Below are 18,087 nucleotides of genomic sequence, written 5' to 3'. Positions count from 1 at the left end.
TTGAAAGGAATTTGCGGTAAATGCGGTCTAAGGTACAAACATTTCTTAATTTTATATATTTTCTTGGTTGGATGAAATTATTTTTTTTAATGTGAAATTTTATGTAGATGTACAAAAAACGATCCGAAAATCGGGTTTCCGCCGAATTTCAGATCTAACGTTACTGATAAAACGTTGTCTTTACGTATGAGCCAACAATACTTCAGTCTATGTACTGGAGAGAGAAGCCAACGCAGTTCAGCGGAACAACCAAAATACAGAGACTGAAGCTTTTGGTCTAGTTGCTCATTTAACTTTCTGATATTTTTTTTCATATATAATATTCCTTGACCACACCTCCGGTAGGCGTTTTTTGTGTTTGTTTGTTTTTTGCAAATGTGATATCTGATATCATCTATGCATGCTTGAATAAAAAGACAAGACTGAACCTTCGTTCTTTCATATAATTACCTTGAAAGAAGGTCATGGCAACGTTAGAGCATTTTGCTGATTCCAGCGCTTCGCTTAATAGAATCACAGGATGTATATTGATGGGGCCCTTCTTCCACAACTCCAATCTAGTCAGAGCAATCCTGATGCTCTCTGGTAGATTTGAATCTTCAGGTATTGATTCTTGGTCGGTATTGGTCAGCTTATGAATAAAATGTTGGATCTTTCCTGGAGTTTTCAAGTGCCACAAAATATGTTCCAGTGTTTCATCAGAAATGATCCGGTCTGTTCCAAGCCTCAGATCTGAAATAAGGAGGTGGCGTCCATGTCATTCATAAATCTTCAGCCGATTTCAATTACAGAATAGACACAAATTATAAAAGAAGTCTAATTAAAAAAAATGTAACGCGGTCACCGTGGGGAAAGGGGACTACCGCCTATCCCCTTTCCCCACGGTGACACATTTGTTTATGGGACAATTGCTCAAGGCTTTACATTAATTTCGTCAAAGATGTAGGGTTAGGGTTGCAATATGGTTTTATGTTATGTTTAGGGTTAGGGTAGGATAAAGTGTTAAACATAGATTAAAAGTTCGCCATTTGAATAGTGTGGGGAATATAGAACAGAGAAATTGTCGCCTGAACAAATGTCATGGAACCTTCCACATAATCACCATAAACACACGCGCGCGTTACGCAAATTCCACTAAGACCTGGTGTCTATTACTAATTAGAGCACCGACGATGTGCGTGGTGGGAAAATTAACTTTACACCTATAATTTCTTATCTTTCGTACCTCCCACCCTCCTCCCTGCCGTTATTAGAATAAATTCCTTTAAAGAATGTATAAAAAAATATTTATGTTTTCTTCATTAGAATTGAAATAAATCCATTTCACTTACCACTGAGATTTTCCCATTCTTTGTGAAGTCCTTCGTTAAGCAAGTGAACTTTGAACACCAGACGTTGGTCGCAATTAGAGTGTTCTTCCTTCCATTTACAAAGAAGATGATAAAGCTCATGCCGACTAATTGTCTCATCTATACCTAGTACTCCCATCGCCTTCAAAGCATCACGTAATGGTAACATTATCACATTAGTATCAAAGTCGAAATGAACCATTGACCACAGCTCAAAATATGACATAGTTTCTGATTTGGAGAAAGTGAAAATATAGATTTCAGGGATTAACCATTTTAGATTTCAGGTTTTATATATATCAACGAATGTGCAATGTAAACGTGGTAAAATGCAATATAGATCAAATCTTTGAAATTGATGAAATGATGAATGTTCATATTTATCATTTGCCAGTCTCCAGGTGGTGTAAGGACGTTATTCCATTTATCAAGAAAAAATATCGTACATGATAAGCTAAATTATTAATTGTAAACTGTATAAGGCCATCCTTATTAAAACAAGTGGAACGCCTACGGCAGTCTTGACTGTATTCGGGAATTCAAAATAAAAGCAGTGCTGACTCTGGAAACGACATATTCACAAAAGCACCATTCATATGATAATAAAAATGCTATGTTTATTGACCCTTAATGACTTTTGACCTTGACTATGAGACCTAAGATTTGGGCAGGATTTTTAGTAATGCTTGATTGCAGTTATGCCAAAGTTTCATGAAGAATGTATACCCTTCTGTTAAGACATTTCAAAAACTTGACCTTAGGTTAAAATTGTAATGTTTTCCCAACATGGTCTAAGTTCACTGACCCTAAATGACCTTTGACGGTTTGACCTTGGTCATGTGACTTGAAACTCATGCAGGGTATTTGCTGATAGTTGATTGGTCTAGTGTCTAAAGTTCAGGTACTACATTCATATATTTTCAAAGTTATGACATTTAAAAAAACTTAACCTCTGTTAAGATTTGTTTTTTAATCCTCCCATATAATTTAAGTTCATTAACCATAAACAATAATTTAACATTCGTCATCTGACCTGAAACTCGCACAGAGTTTTCAGGGATACTTTATTACTCTTACAAGTATGGCCAATTGTCATGAACTAGATCCATATCTTGTGACTTTCAAAGTTATGATTATTCAACAAATACCCAAACATGGTCAAATGTCATTTATGGTCCATTGACCCTAAATGTCCTTTGACATTGATCATGTTACCTGAAAGCTAAGCAGGATGTTCAGTAATACTTGATTACCACTACGTTTATGTTTCATGAAATGGGTCCTTATACCTTTTAATTTAAGATGACATTTCAAAAACGTCAGGTTAAGATTTCAATGTCGACGACGCCGCCGCCGTCGTCGGAAAAGCGGCGCCTATGTCACGACCTGCTATGCCGGCGAGACGAAAATAAAATGGGTGTAAGAAAATTCACTCCACCTCTTACCGTAGAGAAAAGTCATGTCAATCGGCCTGCATTTAGCTTTCTCCAAGGCACGGCTTAACAAGATCATTCTATTTTCATTGAGAGGTCTTTCATTCCATTCCTTCATTGCTTCCAAGGCTTTTGGCGTAAAATCTGTCTCAAGTGAGGTATCCAAATCTTTAGCTATGTCTGGGTCTAGCCTTTTCAGGAGCTGCTGTATCACTGCTGGGGCTGTGACGTTACAGAGTATCTTCTTGAACGTACTTTCACATACATCTGATTTTTTCTTCCTTTGTTCTTAAGGGGGAAGGTTCAACACATAGTAAATTCACTTTTTGTTTTATATATTTGTAACAAAACGAATCTCTATTTGGGAAACAACATAATTTATGTCTTTATGTAGATCGTCATTTTGTATGAAAGTAATAATACGTTTTTTAGTATTATTATCATTTTCATTATTACTTCTTACTCTTCTAGAAAGAGTACAGGGCACCGTCTGGTGTATTCCAGGGTGCATTGTTGTAATGGTAAAATGCGTTGTGCAAATGTAAAAGATTGCTTACAGCATGTACAGCGTGCAAGTAATGACAACCATCGTTATTAACATGCTAGAAGGTCAGTTGTAACATAATGGCGTATTAAACTGTTTCGTTCGTTAAAACGGCACCTGGATCATGATCAAAACTTGTTGTTTTATTTGCATTATACTTGCCTGTTTTGTTTTCTTCATGTTTTATTTTAATTTTTTTTTTGAGGGGGAGTAGATGGAATTTTAGTAATGAAACCTTCTCTCATGATGGAGTAATTTGGTCAACATTGCGTTTTCAAGTTTGCATATGGAAAGGGCAGCATACTAAACTGGTATCTTGTACAATTGTAAAATATAGATTTAGGTATATAATAATAATAATTATTATCATTATTATTAGAATTATCATTATTATTTAGGCATATGAGATTTTCGTGTTCATGTAACGTTCAATTAGTTAAAACGAAATATTGCTACTTTACTTACCTAAGACTTTCGACCAGGCTTCCTCATGACCGGCTCTTAAAAGCGCGTCATGTAATAATTTTCCTTGATCTACCTGGGGGTGTCCGTCTTTCCACTGACACAGATAGTCGTAGATTTGTTGCGGACCAAAGTTATTTGCACTTGTCTCGTCGATTCCTAGCTCGCAAATTGTTTTTCTTAACTTCTCTAGGCTAGGTGTATGTAGGTCGTGCATCAATGATCTAAGCTCGTAATAGGATACAGGGCCTGCAAGGGAATGTTTTGGACGATTGTTAATATCTGCGCCTCTTTTGTAGATTTATCAATACATTTAACAAAAAATAACAAAATTAAATATACATTTATTTATGTCTAAAGTGTGTAATTCACAGTCGAATAATGACAAACGTAATTCAATACATTTTACCTTGTTTACTCATCACAAATGCATATATACAACATGACTCATATAGTATTATTAAAACGATAGATTGTATACCTTTTTTTCTGACCATTAGGTAGCATTGCACTTTCAAATTATCAAAAGGTGTTATTCTGCTGTACCTTCAACATGATCAAGCAAATATATCCTGCCATATTTTGGTGCTCCCGAAAAATCATCAGATACCGTAAATCTTTTCTGGTAGTAAAATGGCATAAATATGCAAACACTAATACTGCAGTCATGAAAATAATGAGACGCTATTGATGAAGATAAACCTTGGCCCCGTAACACAAAGATTAGCGAAGAATTGTTAAATGAAACGGCCTATCAAGATCATCGTTGCATGCGCATTTTGCTGATTAGACTGACGAGGAACAAATCGAAATTGTACTTTCAAATTAGCGATTCATCGCTAACCTTTTTGTTACGGGGCTTAAGTTATTCTTTTTAAACGTTCTTTTTCCTCAATCACAAAGTACTATTTTTGAGGTTTTTTTTTTAAAGGACCGCAGGTGTAAACTAACCAACTTATTAAAGTGAAGTACCATAATTGTGAAAACTCATTCTCAAGTCATCACATCAATCACAATGATGTCAGTAAACCGTTCTGGTGTAACAGTTATGTCAAATAGAAAGATACCCACCGTCAAAGAAGGTCTTGGAGATATGGACATAACCTGCTCTCTCTAGAGCAAGACTGACTAGAACAAACGGATTCTGTTTGAAAGGACCTTTATTCCATTCCTTTAACTTTCGCATGCCGGAAGCTGACTTTTCCTTGTTCTGGTCAACGTCATGGATATCACTGACTTCTTTGGCGGGAGCTATGTTTTCCTTGTTTTCTTTACCGTCATGCGTGTCACTGATTGCTTTGGCGGGAGCTGTGTTTTCTCTGTTTTCTTGACCGTCGTGGGTAGCACTGATTGCTTTGGCGGGAGCTGACTTTTCCACGTCCATATTGCCCTCTTCAGAGTCATTTGAGTCATTGATTGTCTCAATTTCTGTGACTACATTTTCTCGTTGACACAAGTTATTAAGGAATTTTTTAATTGCTTTTTTTTCTTTTAGGTCAAGCAGGATTTGTTCGAATGTTCCTTCTGGTACTTTGGTAGAATAATTGACCTGTCGCACTTGGTCTGTATTGTGAAAAAAGTAGGAAAGGAACCATGAAAGAACATGTGTTAATAATGTCTAAATAATGGTGTTAAAATGGTAATTCGGGGGGAATGTGTAGATGTAAAGGGAAACTTTGGAAACCCCATTCAGACTATGGTGTAAAACCCAAAGGAAAATGGCAAGTAAATAGGAATAAGAACTATGTTTGTTAATATTGAATGGAAGAAATGAAAATACATACCATAAATAACTTGCCATGTACTCTCAAGGCCCACTTCCTCTAAGGCATCTCTTAACATCTGTGGTTGGTCAGGTGCATATGATCTCTCTTTCCATTCACAAAGAGCATCATACACAAATCCTCTACCCATTTGTCCCTTGATATTGGTAATACCAAGCTTAACAAGAGCAGCGTATACCTTTGCCATCTCATCATTCGGAGTGTCATAAGCCAGTAGCCACAGTTCATAAAAAGAGACAACCCCTGTTAATGGGAAATGTGTAAAAAAAAACTAGTTCAAAACATTAACTTGCTATGATTTATACTGCGCTTGATTTTCATACAATAATTCCCTATCAATTAAGATAGAACATGCATTTTCGTTCCTTTTATCGCAGTTCATTACTGAACGTGTAAAAAAGGGCCTGTTGTCTTTTTGAACGCTTGGACAGATATATGATAATTAAGCTATTTTGTCGAACTTAATACCCTTTTTTGTTTTAAGTTATTTCCACTATATTTTTTTTATTATTTGATTACGTTGTTTGTTTTACACCAAGCGCGTCGGCGTGGTGCCATATATTTGGATAATATGGTGATGAAGAATCAGGTTTAAAGGTCAAGTCCACTTCAGAAAAATGTTGATTTGAATCAATAGAGAAAAATCAGACAAGCACAATGCTGAAAATTTCATCAAAATCGGATGTAAAATAAGAAAGTTATGACATTTCAAAGATTCGCTTATTTTTAACAAAATAGTTATATGAACGAGCCAGATACATCCAAATGAAAGAGTTGATGATGTCACTCACTCACTATTTCTTTTGTTTTTTATTGTTTGAATTATACAATATTTGATTTTTTACGAATTTGACAATTATGACCTCCTTGCCTGAAGCACAACATTTTAAAATAATAGAATTCCACGTATTCAGGGAGGAATGAAACTTTATTTCACATGACAATGACGAGAAAATCAAAATATTTCATATTTCATATAATAAAATACAAAAGAAATAGTGAGTGAGTGATGTCATCAGTTCCCTCATTTACATACCGACCAAGATGTGCATATAACTGTTTTGTGAAATGAAGCGAAACTTTAAAATGTCATAACTTTCTTATTTTACATCCGATTTTGATGAAATTTTCAGTGTTATGCTTGTTGAATTTTTCTCTTTTTATTCAAATCAAGTTTTTGTTGGGGTGGACTTGTCCTTTAAGACAAGTTCCTTCCCTGTCGTATTTAATGCTTAGCTAATGTGTTTTCGTGCTTCACTTACCTTGTACCTTCATTTTCTGCACCAATAACTCTGACTCCTCGACATCACGTCTACCTACAGTGTAAAACATGGCAAATTGATTTATTCTGAATTGAATCCTTTTCAGATATTACAATTTATTTCCATAGTCTGGTGTTATATTGGAAGTCTAGCCAATCAGTATCAAACCAATTGATTACAATGATGTAGTGGTACCGGTTGCATAATATAACAAATATTTTTAAACGGCGCAACACCCTGAATAATATATATTTTCAAACATGTCGTGAGCGAGTGCAAAGAGCAAGCGAAATATTTGCGTCTTTTATATGGAAAATGAATTCTGTTACAGATTTTCACATAATAGGCAACATATTAATTGTAACCCCCCCCCCCCTATGTTATAGAGCATTTTGGAAGCCAGAATCCCCTTCCCCATCCGTATGCAAGTGGTGACTACTAAACGATTGTGGTAATAATGTCGTGTTGGGATCGGTAATAATAATTTAAAAGGGAAGCGTAGTGAAGAAACTTTGGAGAAAGTTATACAGTTCAAAATCACTGGGTATTTAATCATCAATATTCAGCTACAGTTCGATGTACATGAAGATTCAGATATTATAGGAGACGATGAATATGATTAATTTCGAAGTATAAGATTGAGATTGTGAAGTTAAGATAATATTTGATGGCCGTCTAAGTCTTGAAGTCAGTCAGTCTATACATCGATGAGTGTGGATCTAGTATTCTCTCTCTCTCCTTCTAATCAAAAGTCTTACATTAGTTTTGGGGGTATAACAATTTAAGGTGGGAGTGATCTAAACTTGTTCTGGGTCTACAGGTAACTGTCTATCAAACTTTCTCTGGTAAAAGGGGTGTGGTGATGCTCTGTGCAAGTGACTGGGGCTGGAAGTGTGAGTCATACTTCTTAGAATTTTTGTTCCTTGAAGTTAGCTGACGTCAATGGGGGTTGGTATTTTTATGGTCAAGGTTTAGGAGTTAAATGGTATTGGGGGTTTTGGGATTCTTAGATGACATTGGGGGAGTTTATAAACAAGTGAAGGGGAATGACTGAAAGGATAACAGGGAGTTAAATACATACTACATAACAATAAACCGAGATTACATAAATGTGCAGAATGAATTACAATTCTTACCTATGTGACGTCTGGCCTGCCGTTTCCTTGATCTCCGCCACAAGAATACCATGCATGCCGTGGCGACTGCAAGTATCAGTAGGATTGGTACCACTGTGTGGGTAAAATAGGTTTTGAACTTTATAATATCTTTATTACAGCTCTTATTTGGTTACATGTATGATGAATGTCGGAATATAATTTACTCCTAGAACTTGAACAATTGAAGGATTATATATATATGTATGTGTGTGTATATATATACTAGTTCACTTTACTTTTTCTTTCTGTTGAGTATGATCCTTATTTCGTGTTATTACCTTAACATTTCTCATATGTGTTTTGGTTTTCCTTTAATTTGGTATTATTTACCATTATGTTCGTTCTGTTGTTTATTCTATGGTTTGCTTTATTTGCTTTGTTTAGCAAATAAAACATGAAGAAGGCCAGGGCCGAAAAGTTTTACAACATAGTGTATACTTTGATCCATCCTTAATTCTACTCTACTCCTTACAAATGTGTATACACACACCCGCACACCAAATCACACACACACACACACACACCCTCACACCCTCACACACACACACACACACACACACATATATACAGTATATATAAATACAGTGCGTCCCAGAAACCGAGACTTATCGATGATTTATCATAACTTAATCACAAATACAATAGACAAGTGACCTACCATTGTAAAGCTTAGAATCTCCTCTTTCAATTGAAATTACTAAGATTATTTCTTATTCACGCATGAGTGAGCAAAAAACATTTGTAGAAAGGAAACCAAAAACTCATTTGAAGGGGGTATCTGAATTTCAAAAAGAAAATCACTTGCCTAAAAAGTTCAATATCTGCTCTTGTATTTGATACCTTAATCACAGAAAATGGTCGAGAAGTAAAAAAGTTCTGTTTCATCGAAACAATGCTTGTATTTCCATAATTTCATTAAATAAACGTGTTTTCATCGGTTTCCCACAGAAGCTATCGCACGGGTTAACAAAATACTTAATGCATGGCTTATCGTCAACAAAACGGTGTGTCTAGTGAGTCTGAACGCTAGCCCGTAAAAACCTCTTCATTTTATGAAATTGAAGCCTTATTTCAAGTAACCAGAACTTTTTTATTTCTCTATCATTTTCTGTAATTGAGGTATCAAATTAAGGAGCAGATATTGAACTTTTTAAACATGTGGTTTTCCCTTCGAAACCCAGATACAGCCCGCCAAGTGACTTTTTGGTATCCCTTTTTCAAATTGTTTTTGCTCACTCATGAGTGAATGAAAACTAAGGTAAGTAATTTCAGATGAAAGAGGAGATTTTAAGCTTTACAATAATAGGTCACTTGTCTATTGTTTTTGTGATTAAGTAATGCTAAATAATCGATAAATCTCGGTTTCGGTTTTCTGGGACGCACTGTATATATGACATATAGACCTAGCTCGTTCTAAAGCGGTAAAGAGTTCTAGATTTAAAGGTATTCTCTAGATGCTGTTGAGCTAATCTGGTCCATAGTCACACTCCTTTCAGAGTGAGATAAAGGACTAGTCATGATCGAATGAGATTTCAATCTTTCAACAGAGAGTTTAAAGAAAGTGTGCATCTTTTTACAATTTACATTTGAGATATTGAAATTTCATTCCAACAGGACTGGTCCCTTATCTCACTCTGAGAAGATTGATAGATAAATTTTATTTTCACACGGTAAAAAACCCAAACAGATACAGAGTCTGATTTGCATTGGGGCCGTGTCGTGAATAAAATGAACAAAGTAAAAGACACCCAATTTTAGTATACATGAATTACACATAAAACATAATAATCGTAATTATTAACAGGTGATAAGACAAAAAAGGTAAGTTTATACAAATAATTACGAATTGTAATCAAATGATAAGTTGAAAATAAACAAAATATATTCAATATGAATGCATAATACAGAAAATAAACGATTACTGACCAGATTAGCTCCTTTGCATTTACAGAGTTGACATCGGGTCTACCTACAACCGTCAGTTATTAGATTCAGTGCAAGGATTCGTGTTTTTTTATTCACATGTTCGGTTAATAATTCAGATTATTCTATATTTAGTTTTATATTCATGTATATTTATATCATTACTAAATAATGTGATTATCAGATTAGTGTTTCATCTAAACACTATTTATCTTGTGTAGTCACATTGCTTACAAGGTATATTCACTTGTTTTGATTTGCAGGTAATCATGTTATATCTGTTAACCATTGAAACATTTTAATCAAATTCAAACTCTACTGGCAAATTCATCTTAAACCTGAAATTAGCAGTTGGAACCCGATTCACACCGATTTCAGAGATTGTGAGAGCAAAGTTTTTGTTGATGTCATAATAATATTATCTCATCTTAAACGTCAGTGCCTGAGTTTGTATCACATTAGGGGGCTTTTAAAAAGTTATAATTTGAATGGGGAAAAATCATTGCTAAAATTACATGCAACGTTTCTATAATGAATAAAAACATAAGAATGCATTTCTATACCGATTAATTAATGCTTGCTTACCAATCTTCGCGGGATTTGTGGCACTACTTATATCACCTTTCTCGGGATTGGCTGACGTTGTCTCATCTGAAGGGACTCGATCTAGGAATATCTCCCAGGCTCTCTCCTCTGTTGAACCAGGTACATCTGACGCAATGCATACATATGGCCGGTCACTGACTCTAGCTTCTATCAATATGGTTTGGTTCTTAGAACCGTCTTCATTTTCCCACTCAATACTCTTAAAATTGGTTACCTTTGAAGACCCATGAAGGAAGAACAGGTTGATATCCGGGTAGAATCCGAAGACTGAGCATGTGATGTTTACAGGCGTGTCGGTTGAAATCCTGCAACCCTTTGAAGGAGAAGTAGATTTCATAGAACCTTCCTTTCTCTGACACTGGTTGATGATTGGGTAGGGTTCTACAGGAGGAGCTACAATAGAAGAGATTGTAATGTATTATTCATTGCTCAGCTATACATATATAAAATGAATCTGATCAAAATTAATAGTAGAGTCATTAAATTTTAAAGGTTAGCAATCTTTTGTTTAAACCGTTTTATTCACGCTGTCATGGAGATGAATTCAATTCAATTTATTTCTCTCATTTCATATCTATGCAATAGAAAGGCCCATGATACCATGTCCCCTCTAAAAGTTTACTACGTTACTGCATTAAATCTTGATTACTTTATATTTTCACACACGTGTATATGATAAATCTCCCATGCACTGCTAAATTGCAGCAATGGTTATCTTACATGCTAAATCAGTATAGTCAATCCTATTTTCACATTGCTGCAGGATACCATTTGAATGAAAATTAATTCAACAACATTAACCAGTGCTGTTTCATCCAAAAACACAGATTGAGTTCTTAAAATATCATAATCTTCTTGACTCGTATTTCTTATTCAACTGTATCTGGTCAAATCATTTTATTTCCAGACCTGAGTGACCCCCCCCCCCTTCATGTTAAGTTCTTAGTGGGGGTCTAAGGGTTCTGAATTCGGGACTGTTTACTCTTATATGAAAGCACTCGTTAAAAATGTTTAAATCTAAGATGTTACGCAGTAAAACGCAGAGGACATGATCAGGTCGGAAATCAAAATACTTACAAAACAGTCTGATATCTGTGAAGTTGTGTATTAGAATTCCCTTGTAGTTAGAAACTCTGCAGATGTATCGACCTTGTTCGGCCATACTGACTTCTTTGATGACCAAGGAGCGATTTTCATTCATCTCCATGATCTCACATGGTCTTTGACCTTCACATAAACCGGTGACGTCATCAGAAGGAATCCATGATACAAGGTTTGGTGCGCTTCTTGGGTCATCACCTTTCTTCCAATAGACAGCCAACGGTGAACCTCGAAAATGGCATGTCAATACTGCACTGTCTCCTATTCTAACATCTTTGTGCAACTCGGTGTAGACAGTATCATCAGGAACGTCACCACGTATCCCTAAATGACACAGGAAACGTTTATAAGCTACTGTTTTTTCAGTATTATGTGTTTCAGTTCATTTCACTATATCAGTTAAGGCATGTAGTAATGGTAAGTAAAATGTTAAGTTGAGTTGCGATTCTTTAGAGCCTCTAGAAACAACAATGCCTGTTATATCTATTATATTTACCAAAAGCGCCAGGGAAACTTTAAAGGGAAAGGTCACCTAGACTTTATTGTAGAAATTAGCAGAAAAATCATGAACTATATTGGAGATTTTTAGGAAAATGAATCAGAGATAATACTTAGATTACGATAATTTTGTCTTTTCATTTGTGACGTCACATGCGAGTACATCCCCTATATATCTTGTAGGAAAAACAATATCAATGAAGTAGGGCATCATTTTAAAGAAAATTAAATGGTCTATTCATTTGTATTAATCATACATTAATATCCACACAAAAAATGGAGAAGTTATCGTTCAAATTCAGATTTCAAAACTTTTTTTAGTTCATACTCTTTAGCGTGCATGCTTTGACAGTTGGAGCGAAATAAAAATTATAGGACAAGACGAAAAAAGAAGCACAAGTAAATACATTAACCTAGAAAAGACCCCCCTCTCCCCTCCCCTTTCGAATTTGATAGAGGCAAAACGAGGCTTTATAGGTATATAATGGGTGGGGCGTGACAACGTAAATTTTGCCAAACTTCCTTGATATGAATGTGTCTGCTTTAGGCTTATACGTAACATCGTTCAGCCTAGTCACGCCTCGGTCACTAGACATCCCCAAAATACTGCAAATAATAAATCACTGCAAATAAATAAATCACTACATACCTAAAAAGAAGTAGAAAACAAAAGCATATACGACCCACAGAGAGAGATGCATTCGTTTGGCCGCCATTTGTATCGCTGTACTTGTCTTGTACTAAGCCATCCTCTGTCGAGTTCATTTCTTTCTTGTTAACATAGCGTTTGAATTATGTATGTATGATTTTCTGTTTATTCAATCACTTCAAGATTAAAGGTTGCGTTTACGATCCTTGATAAAACGACAGAAAAGTTGAAATAAAAACAGATACATAGCCATTACACATAATATGCGCCAGTGTCTCATTTACTCAAAGTACGTACATGTACAATGTTTGCTTTTAGATCTCTTGTTAGTGCTGGACCACTGGGCCAGGCTCTGCAATTCTTATAATTCGAGAGCACTAATCATAAGTACATTCCATCGCACTACTGTATTTAAATTTATGATGGCCATTCAACAAATAACCCTAACATGTCAAAAGTTCGTTTACCTTAAAATAATAACATTTGAACTTGATCATGTAACCTGAAACTCAGGCACGATGTTAAGCAGTGTTGTGGTCAAGGCTCAAACCTCCAAGGCCAAGGCCAAGGCATGGAAGACCAAGACCAATGCCAAGGCCTGAAAACTTCAAGGCCAAGGCATTTCAAACTTACAATATACAGAACAATGAGCTAACAATGCTTAGGTGGCAGACATCACACATGGCAAAATGTATGTGAGCGAGCGGACTGAGCGAGAATATATTTTCGCCCTTGTACATTCAAAACAAAAATAATTTCATGATAGATTTAGACATGATATTAAAATAATAATATAGTTACCTTTGGACATTTAATACACAATTTTTCTAGGCGATTTACATAATTGCAATAATTATTATTACCACGGTAGTCTGATCCTGACATGCCCATTCTCAACGTATGTTTTTCTACACTCCCTGAGACAGGGGCGGCAGATCCTATTTCTATGGGGGGGGGGGGGTCAAAGCCAAAAAGGCACTTATATATCAAAATGGACATTTTGGTACAAACAGATACATGTATTTTCAAAGTGAGATTATCAACTGCGTGAAGTAGATGTGTGTTTTGTAGAAATTAAGTTGAGCAAAGCCTTTTTTTTAAGTGATTTCTAATTGATAAGATAGATATTTTGATTTAGGTTTTCTAAGCGAGACAGCGTAGCGAGCAAGCGGTTTTTAAAAAGCAACTGACTCCTGTAAACTTTGAGATTGTGAATGAAAAGAATAAGGAAAAAAATCGCATTGTCCATGTGGACCAGCTAAAACTGTGCCCATGACTTCATTGACAATGGACTCTGAACATTGTGAAAACTATTGTGCATCATTGGTCGAGTTATTCCTGAGAACTCAGTTATGAAATAAAGGCATTATACTAAACCAAAAAAATTCGGCATGAACTAGATCTTCATCAAATTTACCAAATAAACTTGCATGCATATTTAACTGTGTTTACTGTATGATTACATCATGTACCAAACATATGGTTTCAACTAATTGAAAACCATTCCTGATCTCATCAAAACATCAAACAACCCCCCAAAAAATGTGTATATTGTGTTGAAAGTATGATTGTAAGCATTTTACCATAAATTGTTTCAAGTTGAAAATACTTCATGGAAATCTTTTTAATATTTCCAACTGCATACTTCATTAGAATTTAGATACTAAAGTTTTGAAAACTGAGTAGATGTACAAATATGTCACTGCGAAGCTACATTATTACCATGTAAAAAAATTATGTTGATACTGTTTGTTGTTGATATTTTGTTATTAGCCAGCAGTTTTGTTTCCAGTTTGTTTGGATAAATTCTGATTGGTGTTAAATGTTATTTTGCTGTCTCATCCTCCAGCTGCGCTGGGATGTTTTAAGGAGTTTTATTGCCTATTAATGTTTGTTAGCTTTTGGACGGTCTTAAGGATATGACATCTCCAGACTTGTTAAATTGCTGTTTGCAGTTTCATACTATACATGCATGTTATATCTGATTTATTGGTGGAGTCTTGTCACATGAATTATTGATAGGACATGTTAATGTATTGCATTTAGTCCATTGTGTTTATTCAGTCAAATGAGTATTTTACGCTGAAGAAACAAAGGGTAAAAATATTTGTTACATTACTATCGCCAAGTTCATATATGAATGTTTTATTGAACTTATAAGTGGAGTATCGTTGCATGTACTAATGACAAGACATGATATTGTATGTATTGCATTTAATTAATTGTGGTTACTAATTAGTTAAAGAAAAATAAAAATAAAAATAAACCCATAGGGTTATTTTAATGGGGGAGAGTGTAAGGGTTTACAGGCATACACATATTATTGTTTGCACTTGAAGCTTTCATATATATTACTGAGGACTGATTGATACATGTAGGGGAGGGGAGTGGAACTTTTGGAAAAGCCTTTTATGTTATGGTTTGACTCTAAAACTATCCTGTCTGAAGTCTGGTTCTTGTTCAGGTATTCTACCCCTTTCAGTACCCCCCCCCCCCGGCATAGTAGACCTACACATTGAATCTAAAAAATAGATGTATTTAGGCTTACATGTATATCTTTTTATATTTATATGTGATGGATATTAAAAATGTGAATCATACGGCACAGCATTACATATCAACGACACAAATAGACTGCCCTTGCAAAGAACCTATTGTGCAATCTGCCCGTAAGAAATTTTAAAAAGAGCCCCGGGCGGGCAACTCCCTATTCAATGTTAAAACTTCCCCAAGAATGAGGCAGATGTGGCCAATAGATTCTGAAAAGTAGCCCAATACATGTAGACCCCCTATACTTTTTTTTTTTTCTTGTCTGGCAAGATATGTGAAGTCTGGAGAACCCCCCCCCCCCATACTCTTATTTGGGGGAGGGTAAGTCTTCATTAATTATTTCTTGATTATTAAATATTACTAAAATTATATTTATAAAATTATAATTATATATATAAATTGATTAATAAATATTACTAAAATAAAATGTACTCCTTGGTTTAGATGCATACAAATTAGCAGTTGCTTTTGCTTTGATTCAGTATGCATAAAAATGAACGATCAAATGGTTTTGCTCAAGTAGTATGCTCAAGTAATCGCTAACAGGTTGGTAGCACTTGCTTGACGATAAAGCTATTTCTAAAAAGCGTAGTACATAAAGTGAATATTTTGCTTGTGAGTTTAAGTATTTGCTTAGGGTTTTTTCAGAGCAGAGCAGCTTGAGCGATTGCTTGATCATGGCGTTCTCGTTTTATGATTATGTTTATGCTCATAAAAGATAACTCTGACCAAGGTGTGCAGTAGCCTACAGCAACATTTTTTTTCTTCTGAAGAAGTGCAAACCGAATGCAAACTTTATAAATTCATTAATTAAAAAACGTTAAAAGTGTGCGAGTCGCGTTCGCACCAGCGTGACGTCGCTATTGCTCGAACCGCTAGCAATTGCTTTCTGAAGGCAAGTAAGGTTTTTAAGTACCAACAAATGGTTACATATACGAAAAAAAAAAGCAATTGCTAAGGCCTGATATTTTGCTTGGCTAGCCAATGGCTTGTGCTTGAAGCAATTTATTTCCAGCAATTGCTACTTTTTATGCATTTGACCCAATATCTAGCACAGCTTAGATAACATTTTCAAAAGAAATGGCATTTGATAACGGTAGACAGTGTGATGAGTGGACGAGTTGGCAATAGATGAACTGGCAATTTACTTTGATGAGGGCCGATGAGTTCTATTTAAGGTTCATTGAGGTATGAGTTATGGTGTTCTGTTCTATACGTCTAATATGTTTTTAGAGGAAGGCAACTGCTATCCGTAGATAGCATTATGATAAGGTAGCGTGCCATTAGTGTTTGTAATAGGAAGCAAACACAAATATCTATAAATCATGTATACAGAACCAAGATCAATGTTTGTATTACCATATTTTGATAAGAGTTGATTTTTAATGCAAATAAAATGCGTGAGTACCGAATAATCATAAATAACTACGAATTATGTTTGGCTTGGAAACTTCGCACAATATAGCATTGCACAGGAACTTCGCTTTATCTTTATGACATCAATGCATCATTCACGATGATGTATTGCAATTTGCTTTTAATGGCTCTGAATTGAATTGCAATTGATTCTTGTTTTAACATGTTAGATCAAATTATTTTCAATTGACTAACATTGTTCTCCTATAACAAAAGTATTTAAACGGATTTTTATAGGCCCATTCTTCCTAGTACAAATATATATTTTGTTGCACTAATGACACTCTGCCGCCATATAATGCCATCTACGGAGAGCAGTTGCCTTCCTCTATAAAAAAAAATGTAAAGACCATAACCTCAACCTCAATGAACCTTTGAAAAACCCCATCGGCCCCTTATCAAGGTGAATTGCCAATTCGTCTATTGCTAAATCGTCCACTCATTACACGGTCTACCTTCTTTTTAATTCGTCCTACAGCCATATGGTCCAATAAACATTTGGTCCACTTATCATTTCGTCTGTGACCATTTCGTCTCATAACCAATCGGTCTAATATCCATTTCATTTCGCCCAAGTAACACTTAGTCCAATTAATTAGACCAAATGGCTATTGGACCAACTGGTTATTATACAAAACGGTGAGTGGACGAAATGGCACTTATACCATGTGAATATTTGACAAACTGATGGTAGACCAAATGACGAGTTGGCATTAGACCAATCGATAATAGGCCTCATCAACAATGGAAATATCTAGAAAGAATTCCCAAAATTAACGAATCCCCTCGTGGCGCACTGTTGTGAGCTTATGCTTCATTACTACATGTTAGGGTAATTAATGCGTCACTTTAAAAAGCATGAATGCTAACAGTTACTTCTAATATGCCGATCACAATATTGATAGAGAATTATGATTTGATTCACAATTTGATACAAAATTTTACAAAATCATTTCTTCCTTTGCAATTAATTTTAGCCGAAAGTAAAGTGGTCAACTACCTTATTGAACTATAACGAAGGTGCACGATTAGTCGCTATTAGGGAGACCAGACGATAAATCACGTGTCATAATGCCATTTACAAGAATTTGAGTATGTTGCATCTAAAATTTGCATTCGGTATATTCATCCCAAAGATGCAATCTTATTCACACAAGGCAATAAAATTACAACTTCTTGAAACAAAATGATACTGCATGAATTTCTCTTTATTGTGTTTCAACACTAAACTTTACAAAGACATTGATAATTGATGAATATTACTGATAGACGTATATTAATATTTTAGAGCAGACTGACATGCAATCACTGCGGTAAATGTCAACTCAAAAAGTATTTGAATCATCACGTCAC

General features: G+C 35.2%; 1 protein-coding gene across 1 annotated transcript; it reads right to left on the bottom strand.

Moving 5' to 3' along the window:
- Positions 1-328: 328 nt before the first annotated feature.
- LOC135154841 (uncharacterized) lies at positions 329-13,074 on the bottom strand. Its single transcript, XM_064103032.1, has 11 exons — positions 12,769-13,074; positions 11,598-11,945; positions 10,500-10,913; positions 7,971-8,063; positions 6,835-6,888; positions 5,573-5,815; positions 4,860-5,351; positions 3,792-4,037; positions 2,795-3,070; positions 1,332-1,580; positions 329-732 (listed from the first exon to the last, which is right to left on the bottom strand). The coding sequence occupies exons 1-11, from the start codon at positions 12,833-12,835 to the stop codon at positions 395-397; spliced, it is 2,820 nt and encodes a 939-aa protein (XP_063959102.1). The 5' UTR covers positions 12,836-13,074; the 3' UTR covers positions 329-394.
- Between the last annotated feature and the right edge of the window lie 5,013 nt (positions 13,075-18,087).

Source organism: Lytechinus pictus, chromosome 8 (assembly GCF_037042905.1).
Source record: "Lytechinus pictus isolate F3 Inbred chromosome 8, Lp3.0, whole genome shotgun sequence".
NCBI classification, from domain to species: domain Eukaryota; kingdom Metazoa; phylum Echinodermata; class Echinoidea; order Temnopleuroida; family Toxopneustidae; genus Lytechinus; species Lytechinus pictus.
Note: the sequence above shows the minus strand (reverse complement) of the source record. Positions and strands in the feature narration are given on the sequence as shown.

What these genes read in the sequence shown, in the direction of transcription:
- LOC135154841 (XM_064103032.1), bottom strand. Translation starts at nt 12,835, where the DNA reads ATGGCGGCCAAACGAATGCATCTCTCTCTGTGGGTCGTATATGCTTTT. An exon ending in GCAGGCCAGACGTCACATAG is followed by an intron (nt 6,889 to 7,970) that starts GTAAGAATTGTA and finishes TTTACACTGTAG; the next exon opens with GTAGACGTGATGTCGAGGAG. An exon ending in TACATGGCAAGTTATTTATG is followed by an intron (nt 5,352 to 5,572) that starts GTATGTATTTTC and finishes TTCACAATACAG; the next exon opens with ACCAAGTGCGACAGGTCAAT.